The sequence below is a fragment of the Mandrillus leucophaeus genome, unplaced genomic scaffold (genome assembly GCF_000951045.1).
Source record: "Mandrillus leucophaeus isolate KB7577 unplaced genomic scaffold, Mleu.le_1.0 Scaffold254, whole genome shotgun sequence".
Taxonomy (NCBI): domain Eukaryota; kingdom Metazoa; phylum Chordata; class Mammalia; order Primates; family Cercopithecidae; genus Mandrillus; species Mandrillus leucophaeus.
Window position 1 is genome coordinate 268,801 of NW_012102632.1, and position 14,475 is coordinate 283,275.

The following is a 14,475-nucleotide window of genomic DNA, read 5'->3' on the forward strand; positions in this document are numbered from 1 at the left end:
TTATACCTGATGTAAATGACGAGTTTATGGGTGCTGACGAGTTGATGGGTGCAGCACACCAACATGGCACAAGTATACATATGTAACAAACCTGCACATTATGCACATGTACCCTAGAACTTAAAGTATAATAAAATATGTAACAAACCTGCACATTATGCACATGTACCCTAGAACTTAAAGTATAATAATAATAATAAATAAATTTTAAAAAAGAGAAAAAAGAAAATGGTATTAATACCAAAAATTCAACCTGTATTTCTGGTTATTTCATTGATCTACTAAGTGAGAAAGAAAATGTGAAGGTTGTTTTTTTTTTTTCAGTCCACAATAACAGAACTGCTTTGAAAGTTGCTGCTTCTCACCAGGAAGTAATGCATGCACTGGAAAAGATACTGACTTGAATTGAAATGATCGGTATTTGCTTAAAAATTAGTTAATATTCTAATATTGTTACTTTTGCCTTTTAGGAATTCAGTTTCTTCAAGTAAGCTGTATCAATGTCACAGTCAGTACTTGTGCCACATCAAGATGCAGACGTAGGGCAATAGTCTCAAAAATCCGAAGCTTCAAGGCTCAGGGATTGGAATACTCAGTAATAATGTGACTGCATTGTAAAAATGCTTCAGGAGCACTTACAATAAGAAAATGTGAGAAAATAGAATGTGGGATCTCTGTCTTCATCTCTGTCTCGCCCGTGGTGCACAGCAAGAGTTTATAAATATAAGTGGTTACTAGACACTTAGTGAAGTAAATCTAAGAAGCACAGAAGATATATGACATATTCTTGCAGCAACTGTTTAGAGCCTGCCCTCAAGGAAATCACAGTGTACTAGACTGTAAGATTCTACAGGACCCTCCAAATTCCATAATTCCTGAATTGACTTTGTAGAAAATATTAACCTTTGGAAAAGTAATCATTACAGATGGTACAGGACACAGGGGTGGCATCGGGTGATGCAGGCCCACATCTAATTCCACGGTGGCCTGTAAGTAGATCTAGAGATTAGGGTTTGGCAGTGGGACTAAGGTTCAACACAGCCTTCTTAAACTGAAGGCTAATACTCCTTACTCTCAGGACCTTGGTTAACCTCAAGAAACATTCCAGTTCCCTATCAGATAGGAATCCAAGACTCCCTCTGTGGACACGAGACACCATGAAATCCAAGTCTGGCAATCCAGAGGTGAGACCACATTTTCAGTTTCTAGGATCTAAATTGATTAATGCAAATGTAATCCATTTACAGTATAATCCCAGGTTCATCAAACAATGTGAGCATTCAAGGCACAGAAGTTACAAAAAGGCTATTTTTTTTTAACTTCTGGTTATTTTTAAGCTTTTTTTTTTTAATCATCATAGATACTTGGTAGGGGAGATACCAAGACCACAAAGGTGGTTTCCCAGGGTGAGGCTTATTCAATACACTCCAGGTGTGCTGATCCCCTGCGATTTTCCCAAATGTGGGGAACTCGACTGCATAATTTGTGGTAGTGAGGAACTGGGTTCGTGCTCTACCCTGACGTAAATGTACTTTTTTTTTTTTTTTTGAGACAGAGTCTCACTCTGTCGCCCAGGCTGGAGTGCAGTGGCACAATCTCGGCTCACTGCAAAGTCTTGCCTCCTGGGTTCATGCCATTCTCCTGCCTCAGCCTCCCAAGTAGCTGGGACTACCGGCACCTGCCACCCTGCCCAGCTAATTTTTTGTATTTTTAGTAGAGACAGGGTTTCGCCATGTTAATCAGGATGGTCTCGATCTCCTGACCTCGTGATCCACCCACCTTGGCCTCCCAAAGTGCTGGGATTACAGGCATGAGCCATTGTGCCTGGCCCAAATGTATTTTTTAAAAAGAAAGAAAAATATTTTTATCATCATAAAAATAGTACATTTGGTGTGACCATTTGTTTAAATATAGAAAAAGTAAAATGAGAACCATCTTTAACCCCACTATCCAGACATAGCCACGATTGACATTTTGGAATAGATCCCCCAGCTCTATTTTCTATGCATGTATTTTTTTCTTACATATTTTATGTATGCATTTAAAGTTGTAATTTTAAAGTGCACACATTTTAAAAGAGGAAAGATACCTTTTTACAAACATAAGTTAATTATAGAATATTTGCAAATTACAGGAATAAAGAAAAAGATAAAAACCAGGAGCTGAATGTAACAATCATTAACTTTTTAAAACTTTAAAGTATTTCAAACAATAAATAATATAATGAACATTCATGTACCTGCCATCCAGACTCAACTAATTTTAATGTTTTTCTGTAATTGTACAACTCTCTTTATACCTGATTAAATGTTAGCTAAGTCCCTTTATATCCTTTCCTTATCCCATCAATAACTCCCAGATTCCCCAACCATACCACTTCTTTAAACTTGCTGTGTAATTTTCTCTCCCAGTGCTTTAAAACTTATTTGTAATTTCAATAGGTGTCTGTCAGCAATATATTTATTTAATGTTTAAACTTTGCGTAATAGTATCATATTGTTCATGACCTTCTGTAACTTGCCATTATTGTACTGTTTTATGTTTTACAGATTTTTTTCTATGTTGATTCCATTGTATGAATTCATTATAATTTATTTTTTCAATCTTCTGTTGGTGGATATTGAAGGGTGCTTTCAGTTTTTTGCTATGACAGGTGCATTACAGTGAATACCTTTGAACATTTTTTTCCTTGTGCACATAGATGAGTTTTTCTAGGGGGTACTTCTTAACCCTGTCAAACCCCACTTTCTTTTCATAACAAACATTCTGACATCACTTTTACTACCCAGAAATGAAATTCAAAGATCAAATAATCTGCCTGCCTACATAATTTCAGAAATATCAGTATAATACTTTAATGTAAGGGATAAATAAAAGGTAGGTGATTTACAATAAAATAATGTGCATTTTAGTATATAAATGTTCCAGTTTGACTACATGAGTTAAGTCAGATATTTGTAGTCACCATGTTTCTGTGACAGTCACAGATGTCGCTTGATACAGATGTATGGTATTGATGACTCATACACCATGAGTGGCTGTCGATAAAATGGTGAACAGCTTGTTTTCAGAACAAGTTCATACTTCCTTTGATTTATGTGGTAATTCCATTTCTGAAAATTCGGTGTATATTAAACTACAGAAAATTCTGTTATTAAAATTGAATTAGATTTAAACTCAGATTATTATGAACAGATTTTTCCAGCAGAATATTCAAAAACTATACAAAGAGGGTAATTCTTTGTACGGGAGGACATTTTCACACATGCAAAGCACTGGCCCCTGCTCAGTAACTGCCAGTAGTAGGCCCCAATCAGAAACGCCCCCACCACTCACTCACTAAATCACCTACAGTGGGGTTGTATGGCTGTGGGTGGTGTGCTGTTCTCAACACTGCTGGTACACAGTTGTGCCTGTTCTCAACACTGCTCTGGGATATACAACTAGAAATCACCTTGGTGAGTTGAATAGTCTAGTCATACTTTAATGAACATCGCAGCTTATTCTCCCTCATAGTTGTAACAATCTTTGTTCTCATCTACAGTGCGCAAGACCTACTTTTTCTGCACATACTTGCCAACACATGGTTTCTTCAGACTCATACCAGTTGTATTGGTGTGAAATAGTATCTGGTTTTAATTTGCATTTACCTTATTATCAATGAGATTCTTTTTTTTTTTTTAATGTTTTTTGGCTGAGGCTTTCTTTTCTTTTAATGTCTTTTCTTGGACTATTTATATTCTTTGCCTAGATTCCTATTGGGTTGCTTTTTTTCATTGATTTGTACTAGTTCTTTATATACTTACAATTTTTTGTCTCCTTTAGACATTGAAAGCATCTCTTACTTTGCAGCTTTTATCTTTGCGGGATGTGTGTGTGTGTATAAATTTCAACTCTTACTTTAGATGTAGGAGGTATGTGTGCAGATTTGTTAACATGAGAGTATTGCATGATACTGAGGTTTGGAGTACGGATTCCATCACTCTGGTAGTGAGCATAGTACCTGATAGGTAGTTTTTTAACCAACCTCCCTCCCCACTCTCTAGTAGTCCACAGCATCTGTTGTTCCCATGTTTGTTTGGTATCTTTTATTTTGAAGTTTTTTAAAGAATATAGTGAGTCTTACAAATTTTCAGTCTTATGGTATCATATGATTTGTGCTTTCAGGTTTTATGTTTCACATTTAGGTCTTTGATCTATATGAAATTTCTTTTTCTAGATGGTGTATGACACAGATGCAATTATATCATTTTTTCCATTGCATTGGCTAATTGTTTCAATGCTGTTTACTGAATAGTCCTACCTGTCTGCCACTGTTGCCCCTTCGTCATTCCCACATGTGTTGGTCTTTTTCTGGGCTCTTCATTTTTTTCCATTGATCTGTTGTCTAACAGACCACTGTCACTACACTGCCTATGTATTTTTATCCTCCTGAGGTTGTGCCACTTGCTCAAGAAGAGAGTTATGAACTGACCCTTAATATTTTCCTTTAATCTGATCCATGACTAACAGAAATAGCATACAGTTCAAGGTGCCCTTCTCTAGTTTCACCTACTCATTCAGGTTTTCTTTAGTTTTCTCTTTCTTTGATCATTTCAATCAGGACCATTTGTATACCTGTGCTGAAGTTGCCATTTCTTCCAGAAGTGACTCTGTTTCCTGATTTTAATTGAAAATATTTAGGGTTTAAAGGCAGAAGGAATTCAATTATGATTTCCTGGTTGTGTAAAGCTGTATCTTTTCTTCCCCTTTTCTTTTTGTCTTAAAACAAATTTCCAGCATTGTTTTCAACTATACTAAGCATTTTGTGCTTCTGACTTGCTGAATCTTGTGTGTTTCCCCATTTATTTAAATCATTTGAATTGGAATGCAGCACATGTTAAAGGAGTATCACTTAAAACCATGTGTTACTATATAAAATATAAATTTAGGTAAATGGGACAGGATACAAAACTCATAAATGGATCTGATCCTGAATATGAATTTGCGCTTCATAAAGAAGTTATTATAATTTTCCTTATAGTTAACAATATATACAAAAAATTAAATATGCAATTTATATCATACTCCAAAGGAACTCTTAAATCTGATTAACAAATCTATGAATAAAACGACTGCTACTCTGACTGTTATAACCACCACTGCCACTACTTGCATTTATTGCAGAAGGTTAGAACTTTATAACTTTCAAATTCCTTGGATTCCAAATCGAACATAACAAGAAAGCATGTTGACTAAAGAAAAGAAAATGAATGGGATGGAAAAGTCTTTTCCCTTGTGCCTTAATGCTCCACCCTGAAGCTGTCAATAATGACCTTGGTTTCTCACTTAGACATCTAGTGGTGCCGTTTCCACACCTCATCACTTCTTCCCCATGTCCTCTGTTTGGTTATTTCCATACTCCTGAATGCTAGTTTCTCCAGGAGGCCCATAACCTTTTCAGTTTCTGTCTTCACATGAACAAAAAGTGTACTTTTCCTGTTATGAGATGTGTCACATTGTGTCGTAATTAACTGTTTATTTGCCTTTGTCCCTCACCAGATTTTAAACTCTGTGAAGATGGCAACTGTGCTCATGTGCACTCATTCATTGAGGAACCTATGAAGTGCCCATTTTGGTCCTTGCCCTTAAAACTGAACTCATTGAAAGACTAACAGAAAGTTGAATAACTGTTTATCAATTATTTGAAAGCACAGCTTCCTGAGCTTTGAAACTTAGACACCAAATGGAAAAAGCTCAAAAAGTTACTACAGGGAAAAAAATAGAAGCAAAATATAAAGGGAAGCTATAGGCTGGAGGAAGAAATGTGAAAGAGTTCAAATGTTTATTACATAAAACTAATATAAATAATAAAAATTATAAACCTGAAAGAAGAATAGACAACTGCTTTGAACTAGTAATTTATCTACCTCGTTGTCCATGCCAGGAATCTGGATTTTATTCTTGTTTCCTTCTTGTCCCTTCTTCTGAGCTCCTAACAAACCACCAAGACTTGGCAGTTCTACCTCAGTTCTCTCTAATTCCTCTTTAAGATCGCAATTTATGCTCCAAGAAAGGATCATAAGAAACCCAGACCACCACCATTCTATTAGGAACAGACTGACCCAATTGGAGCTTTATTCTCACCAAGAAAATCATACAGTTGTGAGTGTGGGTAGATCCTTTTTGGGTAGATGCTCTGTAGATTCTTTTTGTCCTGTTAGGACACACCAAGAGATGATAAAATACCAGGCCCCACTCAGGCATTCTACTTTGCTTCCAAGCCCCAGATGGAATTTCTTCCACTATTTCAATTCTATACCCCCACACTGAAAACCATGTTATTCCCTTGGTGAGAACCAAGCTCCATTGGGTCAGTCTGTACCTAATAGAATGATGGTGGTCTGACTGTTTCAGGATCCTTTCTTGGGGCATAAATTGGGACCTTACAGTGACACAGTTATAAAACTTTTAACTTGTTCAAGACACTGAGGGGCAAGTTTCTACCTCTTCTCAAATACAAAGATAGTAAGCCAGCATATCTCCAGGAAAAAAAGAGTTTTGGTTCTTTAGGTGTTACTTTTTCTTCTCATTTCCTGTGTAGTTTCTCTTCTGAGAAAAGGGCCCACAGATCTTGAAGAAGTATATGTAAGAACTATTATTACACCTGTAATCCCAGGACTTTGGGAGGCCAAGGAGGGTGGATCACTTGAAGTCAGGAGTTCGAGACCAGCCTGGCCAACATGGTGAAACCCCATCTCTACTAAAAAAACAAAAAATTAGCCAGGTGTGGTGGTGCGTGCCTGTAATCCCAGCTACTCTGGAGGCTGAGGGGGGAGAATCGCTGGAACCCGGGAGCTGGAGGTTGCAGTGAGCTGACATCACACCACAAGCATTCCAGTCTGGGCAACAGAGCGAAACTCCGTCTCAAAAACAAACAAACACACAAAAAACTATTAGCTCAGTCTGTTCCTATGAGAAGAAAAAAATTTGTGACATAGTGATGTCATTGTTGCAAGATTTTTCCCAACGACCTACTATAACACCAAGAAGTTAAAGGGCAGTTGATTTAATGGACTTGTTTAGCATGATGGACAGACTTGACCCATCTTCTGAAAACTTTAGCTAAGCAATACTGATCCACTTTGGAGATACTGGCCAAACAGGCTTGAAAAGGGTGACAGCAGTTATGAAGCATGTGGATTCCCTGTTATTCTTTGTAGTTGAGTCAAAGAGCACGGAATCTGAGTTTTGATGAAAGATACAGAACCAAGGCATAAAACTGGAAACAGAGGATATGGGCTGCTTTGGTATCCAAATGCAGCGGGGCCTAGAGCAGAAGATAGTCTTTCAAAACTAAGGGTTCTCTAGATTCCCACTACCTGGGGAACTTGTACTTTAAAAAAAATCCTCATCTCTCTTCCAAAGTGATGTTCATTTCTTTCACAGGCATGAGGCTGTATGGATGTTCATGACATATGACTTGCATTTACTGCAAAGGTTTAAAGAGATCCATTAATTCCAGCCTAAACAGGTTAACAGGAGCAGGTTGATGGTTCTTGGGTGAAGAATGTTAAAGTCAGTTTGAAATAAAACTTTGGTGATTAAGAGACCATATTTTAATGTTTTTTCCCACAAATTTTTAAAATTATAATAATGTTAGAATTAAATTATAACAGTTCAATGAAAGAGCACTTTACAAATCCAAATTTGCCTGAAGAGGGTAATTCTGTTCCCTATCCAGACAGCTAACAGGCTCACCCACAGAAAGCAGTGTTAGTATTCACTATTGGTTTTACCGTCTTCCTACTTGCCAGTATCTAGTTTAATCATCCTAGATTGATTAAACCCGTGCAACAGGGAGTTGTAAAGAATAGAAAAAAAGTTTTCAACAGGTGAATTCATCTCTCAAGCCCCACACAATTTTTTTCAGTCTCATATCATAAAAGATACTCTCCTTAATATTTGTTTCTGGAATTCTTTTTAAAGGGAAATATTAGGGCACAGCCTAGAAAAAAAAAATTTGGCTCAACAGTCTTTACAAAATACTGGTTTTTGATTATGAGGAATTTGAAGGGTATAGTGTACAGTCTAGCAAGGACCTATGTACTCAGTTGTCATTCCAGTCTGTAACATAGAGTTCACATGCCAATTTATTTAATTTTATTTGTTGTATAGAGAAAAATCAGGATCATAAAGGGCTTGGGTTTGATAATTTATCTTCAATCAGACAAAAGTACTGGTGTTTCTATAAAAAGTAGAATTCTTGGCATCTAGTAAATTGCTTTAGCTCCATGTTCCTCAACCTGCTTTCTCTTTTATTTCTTGTAAATTACATGTACTTTTTTGATAAACAAAAAAAATACTGGTGCCCTCTATAATCCATGAAATGTGAAAATAAATATAGTGACTAAAAACAAATCAATGGCACACTAATTTTGGATTTTATTCCCCCATGCTGTCACTCTTCCTACCCTGGGAATTCTGAAATGATTACCCGGAGGGACCATACTTCTTATCCCCCAATTCCAGTTGAAAAATGCTTTAGCAAATGTGCTTTCTGTGAAGGAATTCTTTGTCCCTAATTGTTATAATTTTCACTAAAGTGACTGAAGTGAAAATCACATGATTTAATTAGAAAAAAAGATAAGAAATTTATGGTTATTACAATACTATAAATTATGTGTGACAATAAAGAAGACAATAAAGAGAAATATAAAAAGAAAATAGTGGCAATATTAGAATGGTGGAATTGTGGGTATAAAGTCTTTTTTCAAGATTGTACTTGCTGATGTTATTTTTTAAAAACAAAAAGTTGCTTCAGACTATATTTTGTGTAAAGAACAAGTTGTGCAGTTAATAATTGATAGCAAATCAAGAAATTCTCAAAAGGGATTTTAAAGTTACTTTATAGTGATTCATCTAGATCATCTTAATGGTCCTCCCTGTCGTAGGTTTTAAAATTATATTTAAAAATAAGTAAAAATGTTGACATGTAGTACAGGTAGTGAAGTTTTTACTATCTTTGAAGCATTGCTTTTTCCATAAATTCTAATATTAGCTATGAATATTGTGGTCTTGACTTTTTGTTTTTTGGGAGAATTGTATTCATGTTAGCAAATCTGGGCATATCTAAATAGCAAGAGTAGATTCGGTAATTGGAACAGCAAATGTAAACCAGAAGTTCAAAGAGACAGTGTTTAAAATATACTGACCATCTGCAGTCTGTATACCTGGCAATACGGAGGAAAGACCAGCATTTATCTTTTCATTGAAACCATGTGCTCTGTGTGCAGGAAGGAAATGCATGCTGGTCAGAGGTCAGAAGCAGGATAGATGAGGTTTGAAAGGGAATATTTACTATTGGGTTTTCCTAAACCCTTAGCCTCTTGGGAGATGTTATTTCTAGCAGACTTAGTGGAAACTTGGACACACCCAGATCTATTACATCATAGTACCAATAGGAGATGTAAACAAGAAGCTATAGCTAGGTATCACTATGTGTGCTGAGCTAAGAGGTACAATAATAAGAAATTTAGATTTTGACCAAAGAAGTACACTGGAGGCACAGGAATTTAACATCCTGGAAACTTTAGTTTGAAGAGGATCCCATGCACAAAAAAGGTCTGTAAATCATGTCCTGTGCTGAATAGTTAAAGGAGCTACTGATATTTAATGTGAGGCAGAAGAGAGTTAAAAGGATCTGACAAATGCTTTCAAAATCCAAAAGTTAGTTTGTGAAAGTAGAAGCAGCACATTTTCTGTGAACCTTTGGAGAATTGAACTAAAAACAATGTGTGGAGATGGGGAAAGACAGATTTTAGAATAATGCAAGGAAAATTTTCTTAAAGTTGGAGCTATCTGTTAATGTAGTGAGGTGGTAAATTCTGGTGGATATCAGAGGGTTCAGGTGGATGTTAAGAGGGAGGTTTCCATACTGTGTGGTCAGACAACAAAAAACATCTAAATTATCCTCCAAGTGTGTGTACCTGAAGCCTCTGCTTCAGTTCCCCTCCACCAGCCTGGATGTGTGATTGGGTGGCCTCCCATCGCCCTGTACCTTTACATCAATTGGTCAACTAAAGGCAGCAAAGTGGTTTTCTTTGTTTCCTTTCCTCAACTCAAAAGCACAAAAATGGCCCGCGTGTGTGTGTGTGTGTTCCCCTCTCTCTCTCGCTCGCTCATTCTCTCTCTCTCTCTCTCTTTCTTTCTCCTGTCCTATACTTTCCTGTCCTTTTTGACAGGGTCTTAGTCTGTCACCCAGTCTTGACCTCCTGTGCTCAAGCGATCCTCCCACCTCAGCCTCTCAGGTGGCTGGTACTATAAAAAGGTGTGCACCACCATGCCTGGCTAAATTTTAAATTTTTTATGGAAAGAAGTCTCACTATGTTGCCCAGGCTGGTCTAGAACTCCTGACCTCAAGTGATCCTCCTCGACCTCCCAAAGTGCTGGGATTACAGGCGTGAGCCACTGCATTGGCCCTCTGTATGTGTTTCTTAATTTGTTCTAAAATGTTGTCTACTCATACTCTGGGTGTGAGATTCAGTATACCTCTTTATCACTCTTTTTTTTTTTTTTTTTTTTTTGAGACGGAGTCTCGCTGTGTCACCTAGGTGGAGTGCAGTGGCACTATCTCAGCTCACTGCAACCGCCACCTTCTAGGTTCAAGCAATTCTCCTGCCTCAGCCTCCCAGGTAGCTGGGACTACAGGCGCCTGCCACCATGCCCGGCTAATTTTTTGTATTTTTAGTAATGATGGGGTTTCACTGTGTTAGCCAGGATGGCCTTGATCTCCTAACCTCATGATCCGCCTGCCTCAGTCTCTCAAAGTGCCGGTATTACAGGTGTGAGCCACTGCATCTGGCCCCTTATCACTCTTTCTAAGATATTCTTTTTGCTTCCATCTGCTCAAAGACAAATATGCAACCTTCAGAGTCTCATGCAATCGTCAGCCAAAAGCCTGAAGTGAGTGTATGGCAGGGGGAAGGGGTTGACTAGGATTCTCTTCTAAAATAGGGGAAGTATGGAGGGTGGCTTAGGGTAACATACTACATAGCAACATCACATTTTAAGTTCCTGAATTCCCTTTACTCATGCAAATGGATTTGGCAAAAGATTATTTCAGTAGAGACCCATCTTCTTCATCAAATTAATATATTTTTTAAAACCAACTAAGTGTTAGAAATAATCGGTGTTTTCAGACAGATATGTCTGGAAGTGATCATTTCTGTGGTCGAAGTAGGTATGCATTAGCCCAATCTGATGTAATAAGATTTGTACATATGGGAAACAAAAGGCAGAATTTCTGTATTTTGACAGCAATCAAATGGTATCCAGGTGTACCAAAAAAAAAAAAAAATGGTGCAGGTCTGCCTCATTTCTTGCAACATTTTGGAAGCATTTGGCTCTGTGACACATATACTGGGTTGATGCTGCTGTTTTTCTAACATAAATTCAGAGTTTATCATCCTTTATTGACCGTATGGATCTTTTCTTCCTACAGGAATAGGAGGCCTTCAAGATTTTGTGCTGAAATCTGCAACACTGTGTAGCCTGCCCTCCTGCCCACCATTTATACCACTCAACTTCGAAGCCACTCCCATTGTGAGAGTTGCTGTTGAACCGAAACATCCAAGTAAGATAACCTTGTTTTTAAAAGCATATGTTTATTATTCTTTTAAAGCATAGCATGTATTTAGTATGTGATTCCTCATGACTTGTTTCAGCAGTATATAATGAATTTTCATTGAGGTGTATAGTAGAAGCAACTCTTCAAAGGGCATCTAACTTCTGTCTTAGGAACATGCCGTGGTTACAGGTACCTTTGCTGTCCGGGAGACTGCATCTTCTTAATGGCAAAGACAGGGACATCTCTACATCCTCCACAACCCTGGCATAGGATTGTAGCTTAGCAAAGCTCATGTTTTGTTTTGTTTTGTTTAGTTTAGTTCAGTTTAGTTTTTGAGGTGGAGTCTTACTCTGTTGCCCAGGCTGGAGTGCACTGGCGTGATCTCGACACCACCTCTAATACCTTGGTTCAAGCGATTCACCTGCCTCAGCCTCCTGAATAGCTGGGATTACAGGCATCCACCACCACGCCTGGCTAATTTTTGTGTTTTTAGTAGAGATGGGGTTTCACCAAGTTGGCCAGGCTGGTCTTGAACTCCTGACCTCAGGTGATCCGCCTGCCTTGGGCGCCCAAAGTGCTAGGATTAAAGGCATGAGCGACTGTGCCCAGCCAAAGCTCATGTTTTAGGTGACTTCTTAGTTGGAATCTTATCTCAAGCTCCTTGGGTCAGAATCCATCATTTGCCTGTTCCCTCTAGGTTTGACAGATTATCTGGACACTGAGAATTTCCCATCTGTTTAGAAACCACTTTCTGCACCTTTCCTGCTGGCCACCTGACATTCGCATATGCCTGACCATATAACAACAACTCCTTAGTCTTTGGCTTATAGTCTTTACCTAGTCAATCCTTTTGCACTTTTGTATTTCACATCCCTTGACTATCGCTAATCCTAAATCACTGTGACTTTGCTATTCCAGTGCTAGTGATTGTCAGTGAAGAATCTCCAGACCATGCTTTAAGGAAACCAAAGAACAAATGGTAAAATGGTAGTTTTCTGTTGAGGTATATAATGGCCTCATTGCTCCTGAACATATGTATCCCTCCTCTCCCCAGAGCTAACCCTTCTGAACTCATCACTCTCTCAAGTTCTAAGACATACCCCTAGCCATTAAGGATCCCTGGAGCCCCAGGGCAGATACTTGGAGGACTGGACCTCAGACCTCTGGGGCCAGCCCTAGTAAATAGCCATCTGCCTTCAGCCTCGAGATAGGAATTTTTTGTGGCCCATCACTGTGGATTGACACAGTGCCTTGGTTGCTGCACGGATTTATCCCAGTCTATGTAAAACATGCTTCCTCTTTTAGGCTTGTCCAGATCCTGGCCTTTCGTGATTTTGTTCTTTTATTCTACTCACTAGGCTGGCTCTAACCACTGTCTACTGTGTTCAATCCTTCGAAATACATACAAGAAAGCTCAGTTTTATTTAAGTTGTGATATTTGAGTCTGGCAACCATGGCTTATTCTTAGATGTGTCTACTATTTATTCGTATCCTCTTTCTTACTTAGTTTTTCTCTATTGCATTTGCACATGCATTTTACAAATAGGAAACAATAATAATTTAAGCCATAATTTTACTTGTTTGTTTATTTCTTTATTTTGAGACAAGGTCTCACTGTCACCCAAGCTGGAGTGCAGTGGCTCAATCACAGTCACGGCTCACTGCAACCTTGACCTCCTGGGCCCACGCGATCCTCCTGCCTCAACCTCCCAAGTAGCTGGGACCACAGACACATGTCACCATGCCCAGCTAATTTTTTTTATTATTTGTAGATGGGTTCTCCCCATGTCACCTAGACTGGTCTTAAACTCCTGAGCTTAAGCAGTCCTCTCACCTCAGCCTCTTAGAGTGCTGGGATTACAGGTGTGAGCCACTGTGCCTGGCCTAAGATGTGATATTTTAATAATAGAAATTTATAATTTTTAAAAGCCTTTGTTATGGTTATGTGCTACTCTGTGGTGTCTGTTATAGAAGCTAAGTAAAAGCCCAACTCTAAAGAACCAGCTTCTTTGAAGGACTGGCTACATGAGATGAAGGGTTCTAGTACCTAGTGTATTTCCTGTCCTAAAGCTGACTCATAGTAAGATTAAGTTCCTTTCCTTTCCATAAATGAGATAGTCTAATAAATAGAATTATTCAGGATTATCAATTTGGAGGCCAAAGTGTGCTTCCTCATGTGTGTTTTCATTAAATTTATCTGAATTTTGTGAAAAATAAACTTAAATGGTTAGACGGGGCACATAATTTTCTTCATAATTTTAAAAGGAGTATTACTATTTTTTTCCCATTAAGTATATTATTTTTACTGGTTTTACCATGCATTTATTGACTGTGTTACTGAAGCACCCCATTTGATTTTTCAGTGTCTGAACTTTGTACTCTTTATTTTGCCTTCTTGGTGTTTTCACATTGTCCACATGTTATTTTACATTCAGAATGTCTGGGGAAGCTTCCCTTCCTTGTTCCTATGAGCTTTCAGAGGGTATTTATTGTCTGTTTACTCTTTGCCCTAGTAACTTATATCATCCTTATTTTGGGGCAGTGACCCCTTTATTCATAGGTTACATGTCTGACGACTGTTGGGATATTTCACTCTCTTATAAGACTTTCCAGTAATATTGCCTCTGAGAGGCACTGGACACATCCATTGTTTTTCTTGAATAGACCACATATCCCCAGGTCCTGTCTTTTTTTTTTTTTTTTTTTTTTTTTTAGACAGGGTCTCACTCTGTTGCCCAGGCTGGAGTTCAGTAGCATGATCATGGCTCATGGCATGAGTATTTGTTCTTCCACTTTTCTTTCTCTGATTTCCCAAGTGGGGATCAAAATGTCATGGCAGCCACCCTCTACTTCATGCCCACAGGTCA

General features: G+C 38.1%; 1 protein-coding gene across 2 annotated transcripts in view; it reads left to right on the forward strand.

Annotated features, from left to right (window-relative positions):
* The window catches only part of EFTUD1 (elongation factor Tu GTP binding domain containing 1), a 154,148-nt gene that overhangs the window by 108,093 nt on the left and 31,580 nt on the right, over positions 1–14,475 (forward strand). For both annotated transcript variants that reach the window (XM_011983678.1, XM_011983680.1), the window contains one exon: positions 11,483–11,614. In XM_011983678.1, the coding sequence (XP_011839068.1) occupies positions 11,483–11,614 (132 nt within the window). The remainder of the gene's footprint in view (positions 1–11,482; positions 11,615–14,475) is intronic.